General features: G+C 37.1%; 1 protein-coding gene across 1 annotated transcript in view; it reads left to right on the plus strand.

The window, feature by feature from the left end:
• The window catches only part of PLCZ1 (phospholipase C zeta 1), a gene marked incomplete at its 3' end in the record, with an annotated part of 59,269 nt that overhangs the window by 17,626 nt on the left and 15,631 nt on the right, over window positions 1-26,012 (plus strand). Inside the window, exons 2-8 of the mRNA XM_079715206.1 lie at window positions 4,027-4,258; window positions 8,798-8,999; window positions 11,571-11,715; window positions 15,888-16,037; window positions 19,494-19,733; window positions 20,988-21,135; window positions 25,342-25,458. Coding sequence (XP_079571332.1) covers window positions 4,027-4,258; window positions 8,798-8,999; window positions 11,571-11,715; window positions 15,888-16,037; window positions 19,494-19,733; window positions 20,988-21,135; window positions 25,342-25,458 — 1,234 coding nt within the window. The remainder of the gene's footprint in view (window positions 1-4,026; window positions 4,259-8,797; window positions 9,000-11,570; window positions 11,716-15,887; window positions 16,038-19,493; window positions 19,734-20,987; window positions 21,136-25,341; window positions 25,459-26,012) is intronic.

Below are 26,012 nucleotides of genomic sequence, written 5' to 3' on the forward strand. Positions count from 1 at the left end.
TCCTGTTCCCATTTCCTTAATGGCTTTGGGTTCGTTATTGTAGGTATAGTCCTTCTGTTGTGTTTCTTGCCTAGAGAAGTTCCTTTAGCATTTGTTGTAAAGCTGGTTTGGTGGTGCTGAACTCTCTCAACTTTTGCTTGTCTGTAAAGGTTTTAATTTCTCCATCAAATCTGAATGAGATCCTTGCTGGGTAGAGTAATCTTGGTTGCAGGTTTCTCTCCTTCATCACTTTAATTATGTCCTGCCACTCCCTTCTGGCTTGTAGAGTTTCTGCTGAGAGATCAGCTGTTAACCTGATGGGGATTCCCTTGTGTGTTATTTGTTGTTTTTCCCTTGCTGCTTTTAATATGATTTCTTTGTGTTTAATTTTTGACAGTTTGATTAATATGTGTCTTGGCGTATTTCTTCTTGGATTTATTCTGTATGGGACTCTCTGTGCCTCCTGGACTTGATTAACTATTTCCTTTCCCATATTAGGGAAGTTTTCAACTATAATCTCTTCAAATATTTTCTCAGTCCCTTTCTTTTTCTCTTCTTCTTCTGGAACCCCTATAATTCGAATGTTGGTGCGTTTAATGTTGTCCCAGAGGTCTCTGAGACTGTCCTCTGTTCTTTTCATTCTTTTTTCTTTATTTTTCTCTGCATCAGTTATTTCCACTATTTTATCTTCCACCTCACTTATCCGTTCTTCTGCCTCAGTTATTCTGCTATTGATCCCATCTAGAGTATTTTTCATTTCATTTATTGTGTTTTTAATCGATGCTTGATTCATCTTTAGTTCTTCTAGGTCCTTGTTAACTGTTTCTTGCATATTGTCTATTCTATTTCCAAGATTTTGGATCTGGGAAATAGAATCTTGGATCAGCTTTACTATCATTATTCTGAATTCTTTTTCAGGTAGACTGCCTATTACCTCTTCATTTGTTAGGTCTGGTAGGTTTTTATCTTGCTCCTTCACCTGCTGTGTGTTTTTCTGCTTTCTCATTTTGCTTATGTTACTGTGTTTGGGGTCTCCTTTTTGCAGGCTGCAGATTCGTAGTTCCCGTTGTTTTTGGTGTCTGTCCCCCGTGGCTAAGGTTGTTTCAGTAGGTTGTGTAGGCTTCCTGGTGGGGGGGACTAATGCCTGTGTTCTGGTGGTTGAAGCTCGATCTTGTCTTTCTGGTGGACAGGTCCACGTCTGGTGGTGTGTTTTGGGGTGTCTGTGGCCTTATTATGTTTTTAGGTAGCCTCTCTGCTAATGGGTGGGGTTGTGTTCCTGCCTTGCTAGTTGCTTGGCATAGGGTGACCAGCACTGTAGCTTGCTGGTCGTTGACTGAAGCTGGGTGCTGGTGTTGAGATGGAGATCCCTGGGAGATTTTTGCTGCTTGATATTATGTGGAGCTGGGAGGTCTCTTGTGGACCCGTGTCCTGAAGTTGGCTCTCCCACTTCAGAGGCACAGCACTAACTCCTGGCTGCAGCACCAAGAGCCTTTCATCCACCCGGCTCAGAATAACAGTGAGAAAAAGTAGAGAGAAATAATTAGTAGAAGAAAGAAAGAGAGATTGAAAGAAAGGAAGAAGGGAAGAAAGGAAGGAAGGAAGGAAGAAAGAAAGGAGTGAGGGAGGAAGGATGGAAAGAAAGAAGGAAAGAAAGGAGGGAGGGTGGGAGGAATGAAAGCAAAAGGAAGAGTGAATGGAAGAAGAGAGGGAGGGAGGGAGGAAGGAAAGAAAGAAAGAAAGACAGGAGGGAGGGAGGGAGGAAGGAAAGAAAAAGAAAGTGGAAAGAAGAAGGGTGGGAGGGAGGGAGGGATGGAGGAAAGAAAAAGAAAGAAGGAAAGGAGGAGCGGAGGGAGGGAGGGAGGAAGGGAAGGGAGGAAAAAAAGAAAGAGCAGGTAAAGTAAAATAGAATAAAGTATGAAATATAGTAGCGTTATTAAAATTAAAAAGTAATTATTGAAAAAAAACACGGACCGAAAGAACCCTGGGACATATGGTGGAAGCAAAGCTATACAGAGAGAATCTTACACAGAAGATTACACATACACATTCACAAAAAGAGAGCAGGGGGAAAAATCAAAAATCTTGCTCTCCAAGTCCACCTCCTCGATTTGGGATAATTCGTTGTAAAAACAGGAAAAGGGCGAAAAGTCTGAAATCTTGCTAAGTCCACCTCCTTAATTTGAGATAATTCGTTGTAAAAAGAGGAAAAAAAAAAGGGGGGGAAAGTCTTAAATCTTGTCCTCAAGGTCCACTTCCTCAATTTGGGATGATTCGCTGTCCATTCATGCACTCCACAGACGCAGGGCACATCAAATGGACCGTGGAGCTTTAATCCGCTGCCTCGGAGGCTGCACAGAGAGATTTCCCTGTCTCTGCTCTCACAGCTCCCGGGTCTCAGCCTTGGACCTGGCCCCGCCTCTGCGCGTAGGTCGCCGGAGGGCGTCCGTTCTTCGCTCAGACAGGACGGGTTTAAAGGAGCCGCTGATTCGGGGGCTCTGGCTCACTCAGGCAGAGGGGAGGGAGGGGAATGCCCTCTCCTCGCGCACCAGGCAACAAAAGGGAAAAAAGTCTCTTGCCTCTCCGGTAGCTCCAGACCCTTTCCCCGGACTCCCTCCGGGCTAGCACTAACCCCTTCAGGGTCTCTTCCTGCCGCCAGCCCCAGACCTCTCCCTGCGCTCCGACTGAAAGCCGATACCCGAGCCTCAGCTCCCAGCCCCGCCCGCCCTGGCGGCCGAGCAGACAAGTCTCTCGGGCTGGTGTGTGCCTGAGGGCACCGATCCTCTGTGCCAAAATCTCTCTGCTTTGCCCTCCGCACCCCTGTTGCTGTGCTCTCCTCCGCTACTCCGAAGCTTTCCCCCTCCGCCACCTGCAGTCTCCGCCCGCGAAGGGGCTTGTAGTGTGTAGAAACCTTCCCTCCTTCACGGCTCCCTCCCACTGGTGCAGGTCCCGTCCATATCCTATTGTCTCTGTTTATTCTTTTTTTCTTTTGACCTACCCAGGTATGTGGGGAGTTTCTTGCCTTTTGGGGGGTCTGAGGTCTTCTGTCAGCGTTCAGTAGGTGTTCTGTTGGAGTTGTTCCACGTGTAGATGAATTTCTGATGTATCTGTGGGGAGGAAGGTGATCTCCGCGTCTTACTCTTCCGCCATCTTCCTCCGGCCTGCTGAAATGTGTAATTGAAAGATAACCTAGAATCCTCATCTTCTCGCATACTTCTTTCCATTCCAACTATGGCTATCGGGTTGTTTTTGTTTTGTTTTGTTTTGTTTTTTACACAGAGGGTCTTCTTATTTCTGACCATTTCTTTACAAACATCCACCCAGGAATAACTCCAACATGTTCATCTCAAGCCTGTATCCCCCTCCAGATATTTAGATTCATATTTCTGACTCTATAGGACACATGTCCCTGAAAGTTCCATGACCTCTCAGAGTCAACATTTCCCTCTCTGCAATCCTGCACCCCTGCTGGATCACCTTTCCTTTCCCATTCAGACCTAGCAGATCTGAAACCACAGGTCTGTTTTCCCTTCATGATGGACCCATGTCCTAGATTTCAGTTTCCAAGTGCCCAAAACAAAGCTTTTGATAGAGGAAACCAACTAGGCAGGGACAAAACAGCAGACTATAGTGAGCTCTATGGGATGGCATATGTCATCACCACAGTGAGGAGAAGGTCTGAGGTAAATCCAAATGGTTCTGGGATGTCCTGAGTCTGGAAGAATCTCTAGCAGCTTCGCCTGAATTCGGGCAAGTCTTTCCGGGTAAAGAACTGCGTAAGGGCTCTAACTCTCCCCAGGGGCAGGATACACTTCTTCACTTAAACTGGGCAGCTCTGGCCACTGGGATTTAAGTGGTGATGATCCACTAACCTTTCCCCAACTTTGGCACCATTTCATGCAGTTTTATGTATTTTATCTGAAATAAGAATCCAATGTAACTTCTTTCCAGTATAAGTTGGTATATATGTTACACAAATACTCTAACGTCTTCATTTTGTGTATTTTTTATATTCACAATGTGAGCCCACCAGTCATTTTTTTTTAGTAGGATAATGACAGGCTGAAGCAAGGAAGAATCACCATAGAAGAATTTAGAACAATTTATCGAATTATTGCACACAGAGAAGAAATTATTGAGATTTTCAACATGTATTCTGAAAACCGGAAATGTCTTTTTGAAAAGAATCTGGCCCAATTTTTGACACAAGAGCAGTATATACTTGACATTAATAAAAGTATTGCTTCTGAGATCATTCAAAAATATGAGCCTATTGAAGAAGGTATGCTTGTATTTCAAAGTTTTATCAAATATTTATATGCAAACTATTTTTTAAGAATTGCACTTATTAAATTCAAATTTTTGTTTGGGTCAGATTTCTTATGGGTAATATTATATGTTGGCTGTTTTAATTTCATATTTTACAGACAGCAGATGTATCTTTTAGGAAGCTGTGTTGTGTAACAGCGGCATTCTTTCATTGTCCAGTTCCTTTCTTTTAGCTGCTTCTGTATATCTCTCAAGTGTTCAGAGATTAGCTTATGCAGGGAAAGCAAGATGAGGATTCTATTACAAGTACTGTAATGGAAGAAAGGGTCTTGATATTCATTAATAAGATAAAAACCCAGGTATAGGCACTTTTCCATTTTTATACACTATCTTATTGAAAAAATATATGAATATTAAATTAGCTAAATGAAAACAGTTATAGGAAAGAATAAAACATTATAAAATCACTAATTTCCCTATTGTTTATACACATAATTGTCTACAACATTTCATAAACATTAAAACATTTTTGCTTTTCTTTCATTTTTTTGAATGCAGTCATCTGGTTTAAGTTCAATGACCATTTTGGCTAGTGAGCTGTTGTATAGTTTTTTTTTGTTTTTTGTTTTTGTATTATAGTTTTTGATCTCTGTCTCATCTTTCATTGGCTAAAATATTTCAATTTTTTCCATTTATGTTTATTTTTAAATAAAATAATAAATAATAATGTAATAAAATATGCACATAAAACACTATTAAAGCATGCTGTTTAACCCTACAGAAATTAATAGAATAGCTCAAAATATTTATTAACAAGGGATATATGAAAGCCCAAGTTCTGCCTTTGAAAACTGGTTTATGGCCACCAATGCTTAACGTATGATAATATGGGTACTAACAAGACAAGACTTATTCCTTCATGGGCTCGTACATTTATAATTTATTCAAATATTTATCTGTGGCCACTGAGTATGGTTCTAGGAGCTGGGGATACGGTGGAGAACAAAGCAAACTAGGTTTCATATTCCTGATAGGAGTTAGAGGGAGATTGACAATAAATAATTAAACATACAAATGGATAATTTCAGGGGGTGCTACGTACTGTGAAAAAAATAAAATAGAGAGTAGACAAGCATGAGGTCTAGCTCAGGTTGGTTGTTTTTTTTTAATTTTTAAAATTTATTTATTTATTTAATTTATTAGAGTATAATTGCTTTACAATGGTGTGTCAGTTTCTGCTTTATAACAAAGTGAATCAGTTATACATATACATATGTACCCATAGGTTGGTTGTTTAGGAGAGTCCTCGATGGGGATGTGATATTTGAGCTGAGACTTAAGTGGTGAGAAAGAACTAGACATGTGACAAAATGGGGGAAGAGAAGTGTTGGCCCTGAGTTGGAGAATCGAGGAACAAGAGGAGGACAGTGTGGTTGGAACCTGTAGAATGAGGGCAAAAAGCATTTGGACAGGGATTAAGTCATGCTGGTCTTGTTGGCCATAATTAAGATTTTGGCTCATGACTCAGTGCCACGTAAAGACCTTGGAGGCTTTTAAGTATCATGGTGGTAAGACTGAAGATAGTGCTAGTAAGAGTTTGGTCTGATCACCATTAAAACTTTGCAGGTTTGCAACAAGATAGAGAGCTTGCATCAGAACGTAAAACAAGTACATCTCTAAGCACATCTGATGAGTCCAGCTGACTTCTTTCCTTTCAATAGCAAAGACTTTCTCTAAGAAAGTAGTGAATTGCTTTAGGCTCTGGTTCAAGCTCTTTATGTCATTGCCACCTGGAAACAACCAGTTCACAAACAAGCACTTTTAGTAGCATTATTCTAGTCAATATTCAAAAAAAAAAATTGCCACTGTTACCTGTAGGTGGTAAATTAAAAGATACAAAGGGATAATGGGATGGTGCCAGTGACATCTTGGAATTGTGTTTGTATTTTAACCATAATATTACACTGTTCATCTATTTCATCTTTTGGGCCTTACTCTGCTTCCATTCAGATAGTTTCACACAGCCAAGACCTTGCATTTCATTTACATGGCTATTGATCACTTTAGAGACTTATTAAGGTCAATTTGAATTATGATCTTACAGTCACAAATGCTGCCAAGTTTCTCAGTCTCATCCCACATTGATACTTGACATATGTCAATACCAAATGAGGAAAACCTCATTTTATTTTAAAAATAAAAATCCATGAGATTAACTCTCATCTCAGTCTGGTAGTTTTTAAAGGCATAAGAGGAGTTTGTTTTCTATTCCATTACCAAAGATAGTTACTTAATTAGTTAATAGTTCAAAAGGGCTATAGGCCAATCACTGCTAATTGCACTGGGAAAAAGAATAAATTCATGCAAATCATTACTATTACAATATATGATGCCTTTGCCCCATACACTCACGTTTCTAAATTTGCATAACTTTGAAATAGTTTTCATGACCGTAAACATTTTATGTATTTTCTTCTAGCTTTCATTTTTTAAACCAAAATTGTAAGAGCATTTTAAATGCTGGCTCTTTCATTTTTATGATGTCATAAACATTTACTTATGTCACTATATATTTTTTTCTGATACATTATTTGTAACGGCTGCTTAGTATTGTATCATAGCTTGAGATTTAATTTGTTTCCTCCCCCCATTTATTTTGCTTTTATAAATAATGCTAGTGTGAGCATTCTTGCACATCCATCTTTGTCTGAGGCTCTATTTCTGTAGTATAAATTCCCAGAAATAAAATTCTTTGCCAAGGATCACCACTCTCTATTCTAAAGTGAATACTCACACCAACTTTTAATTTGAGGCAAACTGAGTAATCAACAACAAAAGTAACAGTAACTAACCTTTATAGAGCTAATATATAAAGTTAGTATGCAGGGATGGGTGTTATGATTACAGTAAGTCCCCTACATACGAACGAGTACCATTCCAAGAGGGAATTTGTAAGTCCAATTTGTTCATAAGTCCAACAAAGTTAGCCTACGTACCTAACTAACACAATCGGCTATATAGTACTGTACTGTAATAGGTTTATAATACTTTTCACACAAATAATACATAAAAAACAAACACAAAAAATAAACATTTTTAATCTTACAGTACAGTACCTTGAAAAGTGCAGTAGTACCAGCTACATCACTGCTGCTTTTACGCTTGCTTCTGGACATCCTGGGCTTGAAGTAAAGATACTGTACTACTTTATACAGTACTGTACAGTAAAGTATACAGAAGCACAACCACTTGTAGAAGATGCATGCACATGACAATGTACACCAGACACGTGAACTAACTTATGTGATTGGACATGCAAATGCAAGTTTGCATCTTAGAAAGTCACAACTTGAAGATTTGTATGTAGGGGACTTACTGTACCACCATTCCAAAGATAGGGAGAAGTTAATTAACAGGCTCCTCATATAACAAATAAATGGATTTAACCCAAGCTGTCTCATTCCAGAGCCCGTGTTCTGCTTAAATAGATAATTTTGGTTTATATGATACTGAGTATAAAAGTTCAGAGATCATTTGCTAAAGCTGGTAATATGCAAATGACTCAGCAATTGTATTTATAGGCATGCACCCAACAGAAACATGTACATATTTGCACCAAAAGACACGTCCTGGTTGTTTGTAGCAGAACTTTTTATAATAACCCCAAACTGGAAATAATCTAAATGCCCATCAAGAATAGAATTGATGGGGCTTCCCTGGTGGCACAGTGGTTGAGAGTCCGCCTGCAGATGCAGGGGACACGGGTTCGTGCCCCGGTCCGGGAGGATCCCACATGCTGCGGAGCGGCTAGGCCTGTGAGCCATGGCCACTGAGCCTGTGCGTCCGGAGCCTGCGCTCCGCAAGGGGAGAGGCCACAACAGTGAGAGGCCCGCGTAACGCAAAAAAAAAAAAAAAAAAAAAAAGAATAGAATTGATAAACAAATTGTGGTGTACTCACACAATAGAAAGCTATACAAAAATGGGAATAAAAAATGTCTAACTCTGTGCAACTACAAGAATAAATCTTATAAACAATGTCAAGCAAAATAAACCGGTCACAAAAAAATACATATTTTGTGAGTCCAATTATATAAAACACAAAAACCAGGGAAAATGGAATCTATGCTGCTAGAAGCCAGACCGTTGAATACACTTGGGGGTGGGGTGTGGGTGGAGGAAGACTAGAAAGTTAGCAGTAGGCGGTCTTCTGGGGTGCTGCTCTGTTCTGTTCTTTCACCTTGGTGCTGGTTACGTAGATGTTTAGCTTGTGGAAATGAATGGATCTATGACATATGTACTTTTCTTGTATGTATTTTTAAAATATTAAAAATCAGAGATGATTAAATAATATATAATCTACTTGAATGTTGATATAAAAGAACTAAATATAAGAACCTTAGAAAAATTTGCTTCCAAAGAAACATTAAAAATAGTATTAATATTAATTCTAAATGAATATTCTAGAAACACACTCTGGTACTAAGTTTTAAAGTGAGATGTAATTTATATACTACTAATGATATTTCTGCATTGTTTTTATTTATTTTCATAGTTAAACAGGCACACCAGATGTCATTTGAAGGTTTTACAAGATACATGGATTCGTCTGAATGTCTACTATTTAATAATAATTATGAAAGTGTTTATCAAGACATGACTCATCCATTGAGTGATTATTTTATTTCAAGTTCACATAATACGTACTTGATATCTGACCAATTAATGGGACCAAGTGACGTTTGGGGATATGTAAGGTATTTCGATTTTTAAATCCATTACATTTTAAAGACGTTTAAAAGTTCATGGTGGTGTCTACCTCAGTAGGTAATAATTCACAGTAAAAGAAGGCTATGCATGTTATAAAAACACATAGGGAAGAGGAATTTTGATTCGTGCATATCTTGGATATCCAATCTTTGGGTGGTTGTATAATTTATTTAATATATTATTATCATACACTTCCCTTCTAATCCTGTCTGCCAACCTCCTCTCCCCAGTTATTGGCCCTCGGAAGTTTCCTGAGCAATTTGGATACTTCATATGTGAATATGTGAAGAAGACTTTTAAAATCTTATTTAGCTAATCAGAACATCCGGGGTTTCTAAAATAATATGGTTAAAATTAATTCTCAGATATCTCAGTGCTATAAGGAAAACCAACACATAAATTATATAATGTGGCATTTATAGATAATATATATACTTATATGTCAGACGCTTTACATAGATTAAAGGCAGTCTACACTGCACCATTAATTTTGCGTTCTACAATGTATCATACTGTTAATACCAGTTTAGTTTCAGCTTCAGTTTAGTCAGTCAGCTGAAGATACAGTGGTGAGGAAGATTTTCAAGGTTGCTACACTTATTTGTTCATGAGAATAGGCAGGTAATAAGCAGATAAACAAATCTATATTTCCAGGGACTGATTCATATGGAGAAGATGAACTAAGGTAATTGTGGGGTGAAGGGTGTTACTTTAATTGAAGGGTCAGGAAAGGTTTCTCAGGAGGATATAGTTGTGGTCTGAGTGATGATAAAGAGGAAGTTTCAGGTCTAGTGGAAGGGCCTGCTAAGTAGAAGAAATAATCAGTGCTTGGCATGTTCACATGAGGGAAAGACAGCAAGTGTGGGTGGAAACAAATAAATGGAGAATGAAGGGAGGTGAGTTTGAGGAGGTAGACAGGATGCATTTATGAGGCTCTTAGAGACCATGGAAGGGAGAATGGATTTATTCTAGTTGCATTGGGAAGCCATTGGAGGGGCTTTTCTTGGGATAATATCATAACTTGATTTACTTTTTACTGTGGAGGAAAGACTGATGGTGCAAGAGTGGAGGTAGAAGATGCTTTGGGAAGACATTGTAGCAGCCCAGGCGATGATGATCATTTAGATGGTGAATTCATGAGGCAGCAGCTGAGATAGAGGGCTGAATTTGAAATATTTTAAGGAGGCAGAGCCAACAAGGTGATTTACCAGGTGATTTGAAGAGAGGTATGAGGGAAAGAGAGGATCAGGATTTTTTACCTGATAACCTAGGATATGATGACATTATGGACAGAGATGGTAAAGCCTGAGAGAGGAGGCCATTGTAGGTTGTGAGGCAAAAGCAAAAGTTCTGTGATGGCCGTGTTCAGTTTGAGATATCAATTAGTTATCAAAGGGCTAGGTCAGATAGTCAGTTGAGTGTATGTGTCTGGGATTTAGAAGAAGTATCCAGACTGGAAAAATAGGATTGGAAGCCACTGGTATATAGGTGATATTCAAAGCTATGTGATTGGGTGATATTACTTAGGAAAAATCATAGAAAAGATATTTTATAATCCCATGATAACGTCAAACTTAGAAATTAATATTGCTTCTCCAGTTTAAAATCTAAGTAAATACATAAATCCACAAACTCAGAAATATATCTATTTAGAATCCTGTAAAGATTGCCCCATTCATAGCTCTACTTTTATTACAAAAATTTCTATTCATACCTCATTATATTAATTTTTTAAAGAGAGAAACTACACATTTTAAACAGGTTGACTTAGAAATACAGAAAATTACTTCTGAATTCCAAGAAAGTGTTCCACCCATGTGAAAATTTAAAGTTAAGTTTAATTGTATTTCTTCCTCTATTTCCTTACACATCTGTGGAAGATACACTCAAAATGCAAGTCTTTCAAAATTTCTCTACTTATGAGAGGTGGTGTAATGCAGTGTTTACCTATTAATGTTTAAGTTTCTGGTGCTAATCTTTCCTCCCTTTCTCTCATTTGTTAATTATATGATAGATATAACTTGTTTGTGTCTCAGTTTCCTCCTCTTTAAAAGAGGAAAACTAATATTAACTGCATTAAATATTTTAATCCACAAAAAGCCCCTTAAACTTATTTAAGTGGAGAATTTCTTTCCTGAGAGACAAATTTTCATTATTCGTTCCCACGTCATTATTCATTCATTTCACTCAGTGTGAGACACTGAAAAGTGCCCTCCACACCACCGCTGGGGGAGAGATGACTTTCTTTTACATGCTTCTGAGTAAAAGGGTTGGCATGACACAGTGCAATCCACTCAAAACATTTTGCCGGGGACCAAACCATGTAGTTAAAATAAGCAGCTTGGTAAAGGTTGGCTTGATCTAAGGATAAAATTAAACCTATCTAGAGATGTAGCAAGAATCAGTATTATTTAGGTTGTCCTCCATGAAAAATTTTTTTCCCAAAAAACTGTAGAGGGTTTTGATCTATTAGTAGGGAATGAAATTCATGTAGTATTTTGTTAAAGGTATAACCCATAATCTAGGAATGACCATTTATTTTGTTTAAATTTTACTAGTGCCCTTTTGAAAGGATGCCGTTGTCTGGAAATTGACTGCTGGGATGGATCACAAAAGGAACCTGTTGTATACCATGGTTATACATTCACCAGCAAGCTTCTGTTTAAAACTGTTATCCGAGCGATACACAAATACGCATTCATAGTACGTGCATATCTTTGTTAAATTACAGTTATGTAAACATAAGATAATTTACTTGTTTCAAAATCCTATAATGCTTGACCTTAGTTTAGATCAGTAATATTTCCAATTGTGGGTTATGATCCATTAGTCGGCAGTGAAATCCATGTAGTATATCATTAAAGGTAGATTTATCAAAGTTAATCTCAGGTAGTAAGGTACATGTGGTTTCATGGAACTTTTAAAAAAAGTTTTAAAAATTTTGTATACAGCAGGTTCTTATTATCTATTTTATGCATATTAGTGTATATATGTCAATCCCGATCTCCCAGTTCATCCCACCACCCCCCGATACTTTCCCCCCTTGAGTTTCATGGGACTTTTTATTTAATTATATAATATATATTATGTGTGTGTGTGTGTATGTGTGTACACATGTGTATTGTGTCATAATATAAATTATATTTCTTACCGTGAGTTAATGGCCAGAACAGTTTGAGAAATACTGGCCTATGTAATAGTAAATATTTTACCAACATTCGAATATTTTAGTTTCAAGACACAAATGTCAAAAATGTATTATCTCAACTTTTGGCATTTTTTCTACTATGATGTCAGCTATTTATACAGAAAAGAATGTTTAGAAGTTTACTTTGGATTTCAAAATTATTGTTAAATGTATTAAGTTACAGATTCAAAGATTTAATTCTTTCTAGAGCTTCTTAATTCAGCTTAAAAATCCTCCTCTATAAATTGAGCCGGTTTTAACAGTCATTGAATTCTGAATAATACTTGATTCCATTGACAAGCTTGGCTAATTCAGTACCTTCAGACATTTTAAATTGTTTTTTTAAACTTAGTATATGTGATTTCTTTCTTAAGTACTTCAACCATAGTGCAATTGAAGAGATTTAATTAACAAAATCTTACTGAGTACTTAATGTATATCTAATAAATTAAACTTACAAATTCGAAAAACCTAAAGTACTCCTAAATAAGTCAATATATTATCTGTAAACATAAAATCACACAGTTAAATCAATTGCTCCGTTATTTATTAGAAATAGGGTATAAAATACTAAATATTCACAAAATAAATATAAAATATTTAAAAATTTATCTTAGTATAAAACCTTGATATATGGCATTAATTCTCTTAAACAACTAATTTCTGATGATTTCTAAATTTATATCTCTATCCACACTTCTCCCTTGAATTTTACACCAATATAGACCACTCCCGATTTGACATTTCCACTTGCATATTTAATAGGTATAATTAACTTAACATGTTTAGGCTTGAGCTCCAGATAATATTCCTCTTTTTCCTAGTCCCACTTTTCCCGTGGTCTTTCCCATCTCAGTTAATGTTAACTTTTATGTGTTCGGCCTAAATCATTGTTGTCAACGTTAACAGTCCCTTCTTTTCGCTCTACCCCCTCAATAAGTTCTTCAGCAAATCTTCTTGACTCTACTTTCAAAATATACACTGAATTTAATCCCTTTCCCCATTCTCACTGTCACTGTACTGGTCAACTACCATCACCTCTCACTTGGATTATTACAATGGCTTCTTATCCAGGGTTCCTGCTTCTCTCCGTCCTCCTCTGTGGTTCCATCTCAATATATCAGCCAGAGTGACTTTTTGGTAAGTCAAGTCATGTCATTCCACTTTTCAAACCCTTCAATCCCACTCAAAATAGAAGCTAAGGTCCATACCTTGACTCACAAGGCCCTACATGACCTGTTTTCCATGACCTCTCTGACCTCTCCCTTGTTCTTGTGACCATTCTGGCCTCCTTACCCTTTTTCAGACATATCTCAAAGCGTTTGCACTTGCTATTCCCTTCATCTGAAATACTCTTCCCAAATATTTGAGTAGCAAACTCTCTCACTTCATTCAGGGTGGGTAACTGAGGGAATAAAAGGAAATAGAGACAATCTTAAAATTAAAATGCCTTGCAAGGATGGACAAACCCCTACAGCTTCTAAGACTCCAAAGAGTAAGCGATGGAATAAAAAAAAGGCTTTGAGCAACAGACTCAATGAGACTTCTCAGTTGGACAATGTGACACAGCTTTGCAGCAAAGATTAGATAGAAGGTTGAACTTTTTACTCAATATAGTTACCATTAATTTGGGGAAGAGAGAACAATGAAATAAAATAGACTTGATAACTGTGGCTTGGAAAGAACTTTGGATATAGTTACTGACACATGTGACTTACTAGAAACAAACATATGAAATTGAAGTTTTTGAGGAAGTTGTATTGCTAAAAACTAAACCAAACATAAGTCTGACTTGTTAGGTGAACCTTAAAACAACCCTTGGTCAGGAAGTAAGCTGCAAAAGTGGCTTGGCTTTAAGGAAAGCCAACTCCTCAGCACATGCTTTAGATATGAACAAGGAGGATAATGCCAGAGGATCTTCCCAGAGGGTGGAGCCAAGGACCACAGAAGACAAAAAAAAAATGAATTCTTCCCAGTGAGTGAAGACAGGACCTAATCAAGAAATCCATTTGCTAGGCCTTCACTTTGCCTAGTCTCAGGATCACTTATTATATTTGGGAAAACAGTTTTACAGTATTCCCTTAATATTAGACCGAGTCAATATATATGTACATGGGTATTTATGAGAAGGTCATTTTTTAGGCTGAACCCCAAAGGTATTAGGTTCTAATTCCTAAAGTAACATTTACATGTTACTTTATTTGGAAAAAGGGTCTTTTCAGGTGTGATGAAGTTAAGAATTTTGAGATGAGAGATTATCCTGAATTATCTGGGTGGGCCCTAAATGCCATCATATGTATCCTTATTAGTGGGAGGTAGAGGGAGATTTAATACACACAGAAGAAGAGGCAATGTGAAGATGAGGGGCAGAGATTGGAGTGATGTGGCCACAAGCCAAGGAATGCTGGCAACCACCAGCAGCTGGAAAAGGCAAAGAACAGATCTCCCCTAGAGCTGCTGAAATTTTAGCCAGTGAAACTGATTTCATTTTAACCAGTGAAACTGATTTCAAAATCTTGGCCTCCAGAATTGTGAAAAGATGAATATCTGTTGTTTCATGTGACCAAGTTTATGGCAATTTGTTACAACAGCCATAAGAAATTAATATACTCATGCATTAATAAGGCATAATATTATATGTGATATATATAACATATGACATACATATCAAAGGTCTGTAATAATGCAGCAGACCTTGCAATTCCTTTTCTTGTTATTCTAAATTGGTAAATTTGTGTCCTCATAATTATATGTGGAAACAAAATAAAGAAAAAATTTTGAATAAGATCCCAAAAGGAGTGCTGTTCACTATTTTGTGACAAATTTAAAAGTTACAATGGTGACTAAGGGCAGAAAATATCTTTGTAGAGTCACTTTTACTTACTAGATACTCTTTATTATTAAAAATTTGAAATATCTTTATCTTTGTTTTTAATTATAAAGCAATGAGGGTTTTTTTGGGTTTTTTTGTTTTTTGCGGTACGCGGGCCTCTCACTGCTGTGGCCTCTCCCACTGCGGAGCACAGGCTCCGGACGCGCAGGCTCAGCGGACATGGCTCACGGGCCTAGCCGCTCCGCGGTATGTGGGATCCTTCCGGACTGGGGCACGAACCCGTGTCCCCTGCATCGGCAGGCGGACTCTCAACCACTGCGCCATCAGGGAAGCCCCAGAAATGAGTTTTGATTATAGAATTTAAAATTGAAAAAGTGGAAAATTAACCTTTTTTTAAAACTTACCAGGGTTAAAGTTTTTCCTAAAAATATCTAAACATATATATGTAGTTTAGAAAAAAATGTAGAATCTTACTCTTTGGCAACTTGTTTTTCTTCATAAGACTAGATCATAGATAACTTTCTGTAGAGTATATACAGCTCTACCTCTTTTGTGACAGAGTTATATCATTCCTTTAAAAGGATATGCCATAATTTATTTAAACAAGTACCCACTGTTGGGTGCTTCAGTTTTTTTCTTATACTTCTAATGCAAATAGCAATAATTTTCCTTTTTATGCAGATTTAATGTTCCCCGTTTTGTCAGACTCAAAACTATTTTCAGTTTAAAGAAAACGTAATTATTTTGCGAAGGTACTGAACATTAGAAATGTTTTAAAATTAAGTGCTTCTATAAATTGCATTTAAAGTTATTGAGGAGTTTTGATTAATAACTGTACTATGGTTAATTTTTTAGACATCTGACTACCCAGTGGTGCTCTCTTTAGAAAATCACTGCTCCCCTTCCCAACAAGAAGTGATGGCAGACAATTTGCAGTCTACTTTTGGAGACGCCTTGCTTTCTGATACGCTTGATGATTTTCCGGACAAATTACCTTCACCAGAGGTAACACTGTCTGAGAAGCTCAGGTTAAGAAAAAGAGAAAAAAACATGTTACTATTGTATTGGCCCATGAAACTGGGCTAGAGATCAACGACAAATGCTTAGTTTTGATTATTTATAGAGGTGTATCTTTGCAGTGTGTTTCCTAGGAAATAGTCCTGTGAGCATTTAGGTGAATACATTTTTGATAAAGAGAATATATAGAGATATACCTAAAAATTCACATTTTAATTGTGTGTCATATCCCATGTGTCCAAAATTTCAAGTCAGTTTACATTAGACCACAGGAATTTGGTATGTTTTACAGGCCAAAGGCTAAGAAAGAGGCAAAGATCTAGGCTGTAAATAGAATTCATGCCCAGTACCTCAGCATCTGGGTGGCAGGTTCCCCCTTTTTTAATCTGCTTTTTTCAATGTCCCTGTCTCTACAGGCATCTTACCATCTTCAGTTGAGCATACTCAAGTATTTGGTTTAAAAAAAGCACCCACACCCTACCCTCAGGATTCAGTTTCTACTCCAGCTATCTTTTTATTTTATTATTTCCTTTCTCAACCCAAATTTTCATTTCCTTGTTTCCTCACAACCTACCTATTCAGGCTCCTCTTCCACGTGCACCAAGTTAGTATTTCAGTGTGCTCATCACTTTCCTACCAGTAAATTCTTTTTTTTTTTTAATATTTATTTTCTTTATCTTTTTTTTTTTTTTCTTTTGGCTACATTGGGTCTTAGTTGCAGCACATGGGATCTTTGTTGAGGCTTGTGGGATCTTTCATTGCAGCGCATGGGCTTCTCTAGTTGTGGAGTGCAGGCTCCAGGTCACGTGGGCTCTGTAGCTGTGGCGCTTAGTTGTCCCGCGTCATGTGGGATCTCAGTTTCCCAACCAGGGATTGAACCTATGTCCCGTGCATTGAAAGGCAGATTCTTTACCACTGGACCACCATAGAAGTACCCCCCTACCAGTAAATTCTAACGGACCTATTTCAGCCTTCCTCTGACTTCTTGCCTTGACAACATTCAACGCTATGGATGCCTCCTTCCTTTCCGTGAAACACTTCCTTCTGTAACACCACATTCTTCAGGCTTTCCTCATTCCTCTCTGGCCACTCTTCAGTTTCCTCTGCTGGTCCATTCTCCTCACCCCAAATTTTATCAGGAGATAAATGAACTTTTTTCTTTTTTGAATGACAGTATTTTTTAACAACCAGTAGTTTAATTTTGACATGTCATCATTTTGGTAGATATAGTATATATTTGTAATATTTGAATATCCCCCTTTATATTTTTCTTTATTTTATTTAGATGAGTAGAAAATTTAAAGATGAAAGTGTTATGACACGAAGGACAAGAAGTATAGGACTCACGATAGAATTAAGACAGAGAAAAATAAACTGAACAAATGGACAAACTGTGACTCTTTCACTTGATGAGAATGCTCACAGGCTAAATGTGTTCAATTATGACAGAAAAGAAATATTAAACAACTTGTGCAGGGTGCTGTAAACACATCATCAGAGATTAAATCTAAGAGTCATGGTCTAATTCAGGAAATTATAATAATAATTTCAGTTTTCTAGGAATAGAATTCCTCCTCTTATTATTTATAAATCTATTTTTTAGTATTCAGATATATAATTTCCATTAAAGCTTTTGCTTTCACACTAAAGTAAGGAGATGCTTTCCAATGAGTAAATGAGAAATTAGAGATAAAGTCATTTTCTCATACTGCACTTAGCCCTCAGTATACAAAAGAATTGCCTGGAGACTTGTTAAAGAGACATAATTCTGTCCCACAATTCAAGATTCTGGTTCTCTAATTTTGAAGTAGATTGCAGAAATCTGTTCTTTTAACAAGCACCCCAGGTGATGCTTTTGATACTTGAGGTTGCAGAGTGCACTTTGGTAAACCCTGTATTAGTAACATGAGGGTCATGGTAAAAGAGAGAAGACACAAGATGATGGAATAATTTGAGTGGGTATCTGAGGATGACAAAGAGAAGGGCAGTCAAACTCCTTGAAGAAAAGAACTTTAGGGACTTCCCTGGTGGTCCAGTGGTAAAGCATCTGCCTTCCAGTGCAGGGGACATGGGTTTGATCCCTGGTTGGGGAACTAAGATCCCACATGTCGTGGGGCAACTAAGCCCATGTGCTACAACTACTGAGCCTGTGCACCTCAACTAGAGAGCCTGCGTGCCACAAACTACAGAGCCCAAGTGCTCTGGAGCCCACACACCACAACTACAGAGCCCATGCGCTCTGGAGTCTGCGCGTCACAGCTAAAGAGAAGCCCGCCTGCCGCAACCAAAGGTCCCGCATGCTGCAACAATGATCCCGCGTGTCACAACTAAGACCCAACACAGCCAAAAATAAACAAACAAATAGAAACATTATAATAAAAAAAGAAAAGAATTTTTCTTCATAGGGTAGATCCCAGCAACATTATATACAATGTAGCAGGCACTGAATAAGTATGTTTGTTAAATTAATGAATATTTGAAAAGGGCAGAAATAAGTAAGTGAAAGAAAGGAACCAGAAGGCTTTGGATTTAGAATGAGTGACCCAGATGGTGAATTTTGCCATGCTCCTAGTTTTGATGGACAGGAAATATTAAGTTGATGATGCTCGTATGCAGTACAGTTGAAATGTGAAGATTTATAAATCTTTAGCTTAAATTTAGTCTTTACTAGATGTCAAATACTATAATAGATATTTTTATATACCTGATCTCATATAATACTTTTTTTTTTTTTTTTTTTTTTTTTTTTTTTTTTTTTTTTTTTTTTTTTTTTTGCGGTACGCGGGCCTCTCACTGTTGTGGCCTCTCCCGTTGCGGAGCACAGGCTCCGGATGCGCAGGCTCAGCGGCCATGGCTCACGGGCCCAGCCGCTCCGCGGCATATGGGATCCTCCCAGACCGGGACACGAACCCGTATCCCCTGCATCGGCAGGCGGACTCTCAACCACTGCGCCACCAGGGAGGCCCTCATATAATACTTTTTAATGTTGGATAAGAGAGTGATGACCTGAAGCATTCACTACCAGAAGTTATAACATTCTAACTTCTGTAACACTGAAAAAAATATATATACACATATAATTATATAAATAATTTATATAAAATTATATATATAATTTTAATAATAATTATAGAAAATTATATATATATAATTTTCATGTATTTCAAATTTGTGCATAGTAATAATTTATGGAATGTAGAAGAAATAGAAAAGAAAAGAAAGCCCCAATCATTACAGGTGTATTTTTTGGTGAATTTTGGTCAATACAATAATATCACTGCTTTCTATTAGGTTTTTAGGACTATGGAAAAAAGATGGAGCTTTTACATATCTTACTACTGTGGGCAAATTGAAAATATGATGAAAGACTTTTCGATGACAATGACAAGTGCAAATTTACCTGTGCATGTGTAATTGTATCTTTCTTTCAAATTGTTTCTGTAGGCATTAAAATTCAAAATATTAGTTAGAAACAAGAAAATAGGAACTTTAAGGGAAACCCGTGAAAGGAAAGGTTCTGATAAGCGTGGTCAGGTAGAGGAATGTGAAGAAGAAGAGGAGGCAGAGCAAGAGGAGGAGGAAAATGAGGCCAAAGGACCAGAACCATTGGATGCTTTTCAAGATGATTTGGAAAAGGAGGCAGAGTCAAAAAGGGCAGTCGGAATTCCACTCTTCAAGAAAAAGGTGAGATGAGGTTTTGTGAAAGCCTTACAAGCGATTGAAAAGTTATCTTGTTTTTTTGTTGATTAGTTTTAAAACATTTTGGAGGAAAACATCTTTTTCCTACTTCTAATAACTTCAGTCTATTATTTAAAATTTGTTTGGAAAAAACTAGCAGGGGGGAAGAAGTTTTAGAAGTCATCTCTTCCTGTATTAGCTGTTTGTAATTATTTTTTTCTCTACAGCCAACAAATATTATGCCTTCTTATGTATTAGACACTGTGCAGTGTACAAAAGATAGTGTATCTGCTCTGAAGGAGATCATACTGTCAGAGACAAGAAAAGCACTGTTTATATTATATAGTATTTTAAGTATACAAGTTAGCATGACAAAGGAAGGTATACACGGTTGCAAGGGATACAAAACTAATTCAGCTGGTTTAAGTAAAATGTGAATTAATTCAATTGGTCCACAGAAATGAAAGTTTAGGGAAAGGGATTCTAATTTCAAGAATGACTTGGTTGAAGTGTATCAAGCAAAGTCCACAGAAATTTCTTTCTCCAACTTTGGCCCTACTTTTCCTATATTGGTGCAAGCCTTTGCAAAGCTTCAGTTTTACATGCTTTCAGATTCAAATCCAGTGGAAGGCCTGTCTATCTCTCAGCTGACCAAGCAGATTCTTTTTGTACATTGGCTATGATCCAAGCTGTGCACATCCCTGAGCCACTTACTGTGGGGAGTGCAGAGATCTGGTTAGCCAGGCCCAGTCCACGTTACCAACACTTAAGCACATGGATTGAGCATGCGCAAGAAGTGTTTTCCAAAAAAAAAAAAGAACACTTTGGAAGGGGCTAACAGAAGTGCAGAGGGTATAGATACTGGGCTATAGAAGAGCAATAGAGTACTATACAACAGAAGTTATTCCAAAATGTTAGATCACATTGGAAATATATTTACTCATGACTAAAATTCTTGAATTTGTAGAATTCATGATACTAAACTAAGACCTTTGGGATAAAGGAAATAGAAATAATTGCCATCCTCAATACTTACTACATTAATTGGAATTTTAGGTTTAGGTTGTCTCATAATTGACATTAAATGTTATCATAATAGAACATATTCACATTGACCCAATTCAAATAGTTTTTGAGGATATAATCCTATGAAAAGACTAAAATCATTGATTTGAAAGCATATTTTCTTTATTGAAAAAATAATTTTTCAAATGATTAGTGCAAAAATGTGAAATTATTGCCTTTTTTTTCACCGCAAAGTTAAAAATAGCTACGGCCCTATCTGATCTTGTTATTTATACTAAAATTGAGAAGTTCAGAAGTTTTCACCATTCAAGACTGTATCAACAATTTAATGAAAGTAACTCTATTGGGGAGTCACAAGCCCGAAAACTTTCAAAGTTGAGAGGTAAATTCTTATGATTCAAATAGATAAAGTGTTTAAACAAGTTATATTCACTTTTAAGGTGTCAAAATTGGTCAATGATGTTTACAAAAACTATATTCTAGTACAATTTCAATATATTTAACAAATTTTAAAAAGGGTTATATGCCTCAGGTCGCATTAAGTTTTATTTCACAGAACTCAACCATTACTTAAGTCATGAAATTTTGATTGAGAATGTCCAGTATGGACACTTTGTTGGGAGGGGCTGTGGTGAGCAGTTTACATGGGAGAGCAGTGAGTGACAAGGCTACAGAGGTAGGCAAAGCCAAATTACAAGGAACTTGAACTTGTCCTACAATCCAAAGTGAGTAGGAAGAGATTGAAATCTCAGGAGTCACATGATCCCCTGTGTGTTTCTGAAAGATGCCTCTGTTAGCACATAAGGGTGACACTGCCTGCAGGGAGGAGATGATAAAGGCTTATGGCAGGGAGACTGGAGCCAAGGTGAACTTTGTGGACTCGGTGGGCATCTAAGAGGTAGAGTTAAATAGACTGGGAGGCTGTATCTCTAAGGTGAAGAAGAGGGAAAAAATGGTACCCAGGCCAGACTGCCAGATGGCTGTGTACCTGCAGAGGGACCATGTGTCTCTGCATCTTCTTTTCACTGTCTCCTGACTCTGCATCTGAGGTGGGTCTATTCTGCTTGGTGTAGAGCCTGAGACACAACAGGGAAAGAGAATGAGAAGAAGATGCTACCTTCTTCTCAGACCTATATGGCAGGGAATATCATCAACTTAAAAAGGGATGGTCTGTCGGGAGGGGAAATTTTTTCCCTCTATCCTTCTTGAGTTCTTGTGGCTGGACTACTAATAAAACAGACGCAAGTTTTGACAGGAGAAAAAGAAACAAAATTTAATTCATAGAAATGGGACCTAAGAAGTGACCAAAGTAGGCAGGTTTTATACTTTTTAGACAAAGAAACAATAAATTTGTGAGGAATTGACAGGGCAAAGAAATTTAGGTTTTGGGTGACCAATTAGTGAAGAATTCAAACAGCGTTTGGGCTTGGGGTAGTAAATTAAAGAAGTCACAAAGTTTGTTTTCACAGTCTTCTCAGCCCTGAATTCCCTGTCTTTGGTGGGAAGGGTGTCCTATGTTCAGACGCAGGGAGTGCATCTTTCACATGAGACATTTATTTCCTCCTTTGAAGGAGACAGAAAGGAGGGATAGAGTGTCCCTCTTGCATTGGCCATTTCTTAAGTCACTTTAATTCAAAATAATCAATATGCCACTGAAGCACATTTTAGGGGCAGCCTACCCTGTGCCTCAACAGTCAATTAACTTCAGAATCAGGTGACTCTCCATATCCTTTTTAAAAATTGCAATCTACCATCTTATGTAGAAGCACCATGGCAGAGAAATCAGCACTGGCAACTAACTTGAGAAAAGCTGTTGGCTATTAGGAATTGCAGATTCTGGTATATTTGTTGGTTAACCTCATTTGGCTGGCCATCGGTACCCCAGGGTTTTGAGGCATGCTTTAGCTTATCTCCTCAAACTGCCTATTAGAAGGATCCTATATTAAAGGGCTTTTTTTTTTTTAACTGAGGCTTGTGACCAAAAGTCAATTCAGTAGATCTAAATGACAGTTAAAAGAATAGAATAGAGTAGAATGGAATGGAATATAACAAAATGGAATGGAATAGAACAAAATAATAGGATGGAGAAGATGTATTGTAGGCAGGAAGAATAAGTATTGTTTTGTGAAACAAGAGTGTGTGTGTGTGTGTGTGTGTGTGTGTGTGTGTGTGTGTGGTGTTGGGTTGTGATATAAGGCGTATTTTTTACTGTGAAGTATTGTCAACAGAGTTGAATTTGAATGACCTACTTTACTAGCCTCCACTGTTTCAAACTATCGGATAGTTTTTGTTGTTGTTGTTCATGGGGACAGGACGTCTGGGCACAGCAGAAGTCGTTATAATTCTCTCACTCTCTTCATATTAAACACTTGCTCAAAATCTGAACAGGGACTGGGTAGTTCAGGGCAGAGTCATAAAATATAGCATCAGTGTTTCCTTGGAAAGAGTATAGAATATTTTTCTTGTGCCAAAAGTCAATAGTAAATAATTAGTGATTGGGCAAAGATGTTCTGCAAGGATGTCTATCATTAAAAACATAATAAACATCATTAAGTTTATAATAGGGAAAAATCAGAAACAGAAATTTTCATATGTGTGAATGCTTTTCAGTCATTTAAAGATAATGTCGTAGGTGAATATTATTGAAATGGAGTGATTTTCGTGTTATCTTAGTAAGTTAAAAAATGGAAGTTTATAAAAGGGAATAAACAATAAGATTCAACTAAAAATAAGTATATACATATGACAAAAGAATGGAAATATATATATATATACCAAGAGGTTATCAGGGTTATTAATTGAGTGGTGAGATTATATGTTGTTTTCTTATTTTTTCTTATTTAATTTTCACATTCCTCATGCTATGTGAAAACATAGCATGTTTAATTTCTAAATCTCAGAAGTAACAAAATCATGTTAAGGGTCCATAGTGATCATTCATGTTTATTGCTTTGTAGATGAAAAAAATTAAGACCCAGAAGAGTACGTATTTTATCAACAGATAGACATCTAGTTTAGGACTGGATAAGGGATCATGACACTTGGACACACAAAGTGCATTTGTACATGAGTAGCTTCAAAGTGAACTTTTCCTCAAGGAGAGGATAACTTCTAAAATTGAGTGTTCATTAAATTAACTGTAATTACTATTAACTTCAGTAACTGTAATTTTTTACCTGTCAGTGCTTCCTAAAGAACAGTTTTTAGGTTGAGAGTGGCAATGATTCTGTTCTAGCCTGAAGAGCAAATAGAGTGGACATAGGCAATAACCATTTCTTCCATGACTGGTCACCATATTAGCAGAAACAGTTGTGGGAAAAGGATCTGCTTAGTGAAAGAATAAAAACCTTGGAGAAACATAAAATCTGTGTTCAAAAATTTGAGGGGTGTCCAATGGTAAATGGTGTAAATTAGTTTTGAATCTTAAGTGATTAAATACAACTACTAGAAATGTGTAAAAAAATATAAGTAGAAACATAAAGAATATGTATAGAAACTGAAACAGACTCGTGTGTGTGTGTGTGTGTGTGTGTCTCTGTGTGTGTGCGTGTGCTTCAAGTACAGACATTGTCTTCCTTTCCTTGTAAGGAAAACATTTGAAATAATCAGAGAAGTATTGGGAGGTAGCAAGTTCTCTCTTTTTTTTTTTAAGAACAAATACCTTTTATTTATTTTTATTTTTTAATAACTTTATTTATTTATTTTTGGCTGCGTTGGGACTTTGTTGCTGCATGCTGGCTTTCTCTAGTTGCAGTGAGCAGGGGCTACTCTTCTTTGTGGTGTGCGGGCTTCTCATTGTGGTGGCTTCTCTTGCTGAGGAGCATGGGCTCTAGGAGTGCAGGCTTCAGTAGTTGTGGCATGCAGGCTCAGTAGTTGTGGCGCACGGGCTTAGTTGCTCCACAGCATGTGTGATCTTCCCGGACCAGGTCTCGAACCAGTGTCCCCTGCATTGGCAGGTGGGTTCTTAACCACTGTGCAACCAGGGAAGTCCTGCAAGTTCTCTTTCAATGGAGGGATGCAAACAGAAATTGAATGAATTTTGGGGAAAGATACTATGGTGGTTAGAAGGTCAGCTGGAAGCTGAGTTGAGTAACTTTAAGGTCCCTTTCAGCCCTGAGGATCTGTTAAATATTCAATTTGATTAACTTGGATGACATCACATAGTTTTATATGACTTCCGTGCAATTCTGTCCTAAAGAGAAAACCAAAGTGAAAAAAACCAAAATGGGTAAAGATACTTTTGTTTTCAAAAATGGATGCATTTTATTTTGGAATTTTATATACTCTATGTCAAAGTGAAATTAATTTGGCTGTGAACAAAAAGAAATATATTATCCAATTGTTTCTTTCTTCGAGTGAATAATTACATAAAATTGTTTAATAAAAAATTATTATTAACTTTTCAATAACAGTGAATTACACTGCCAAACAAAGGCATGAATTTATTTTGATTTCCATGAATTGCAAATATTTCTGCCAGGACAATAGACATCAACATTATTGAAACTGTTGTAGAATTAAATAAATATATAGACACAGTAGTTTATTTGAAATCTTTGCAATGTTTTAATAAATTTCTTTTTTTTAGCCAACGAATTTATTCTTCACACCACAAAGTTCATTACCAGAATATATCCCAAAGCAACAAGAGCAGACTCTTCTAATTTTAATCCTCAAGAATTTTGGAATGTAGGTTGTCAAATGGGTATGTTACATAGGATACTGAGTTTTTTGCAAAAATAAGATAAAATAAATTCATTTTGTGAATTAATGAAAGATTCATGAAAAGAGCTTCCTTTGAAGAATTTTCGAGCCTGGGTGTTTTGGAGTCGAGCAATGATGAATCATTGGCTTCAAGAGTTGAAGTTATTCCTAAATAGGTTGAAAAGGGTAAATCTAGGTGAGGGTAGAAGCATGGAGGTTAAATTCATGAGGGGTTTGCATGGGAATTGTAGGAACGGGAAAAAGAAACCAAAAAGAGATGTAAGAGGACAGTGGAGATCAAGTCCTTTGCTTGAAAGATTTGCTAAAGGCCTCTTCAAATCGACTAACCTCTGCTTTTTGTACTTTAATCACTTCTGCATTCATAGTATTGAAAAGTAAGACTGCATAGCTTTGTTATTTGTCCTTGACTGACTCTCCTTATTCCAAATTGATCAACTGGTGTACCAGTGGGACTAACCAGTCAGAAAGTGCCAGGTGTTACCCCTTCTGCTGCTGAATTGTGACAAGGCCCATAGTTTTTCAGAGAGGGAGGGA

This window comes from Hyperoodon ampullatus, assembly GCF_949752795.1.
Source record: "Hyperoodon ampullatus genome assembly, chromosome: 11".
Lineage (NCBI taxonomy): Eukaryota > Metazoa > Chordata > Mammalia > Artiodactyla > Ziphiidae > Hyperoodon > Hyperoodon ampullatus.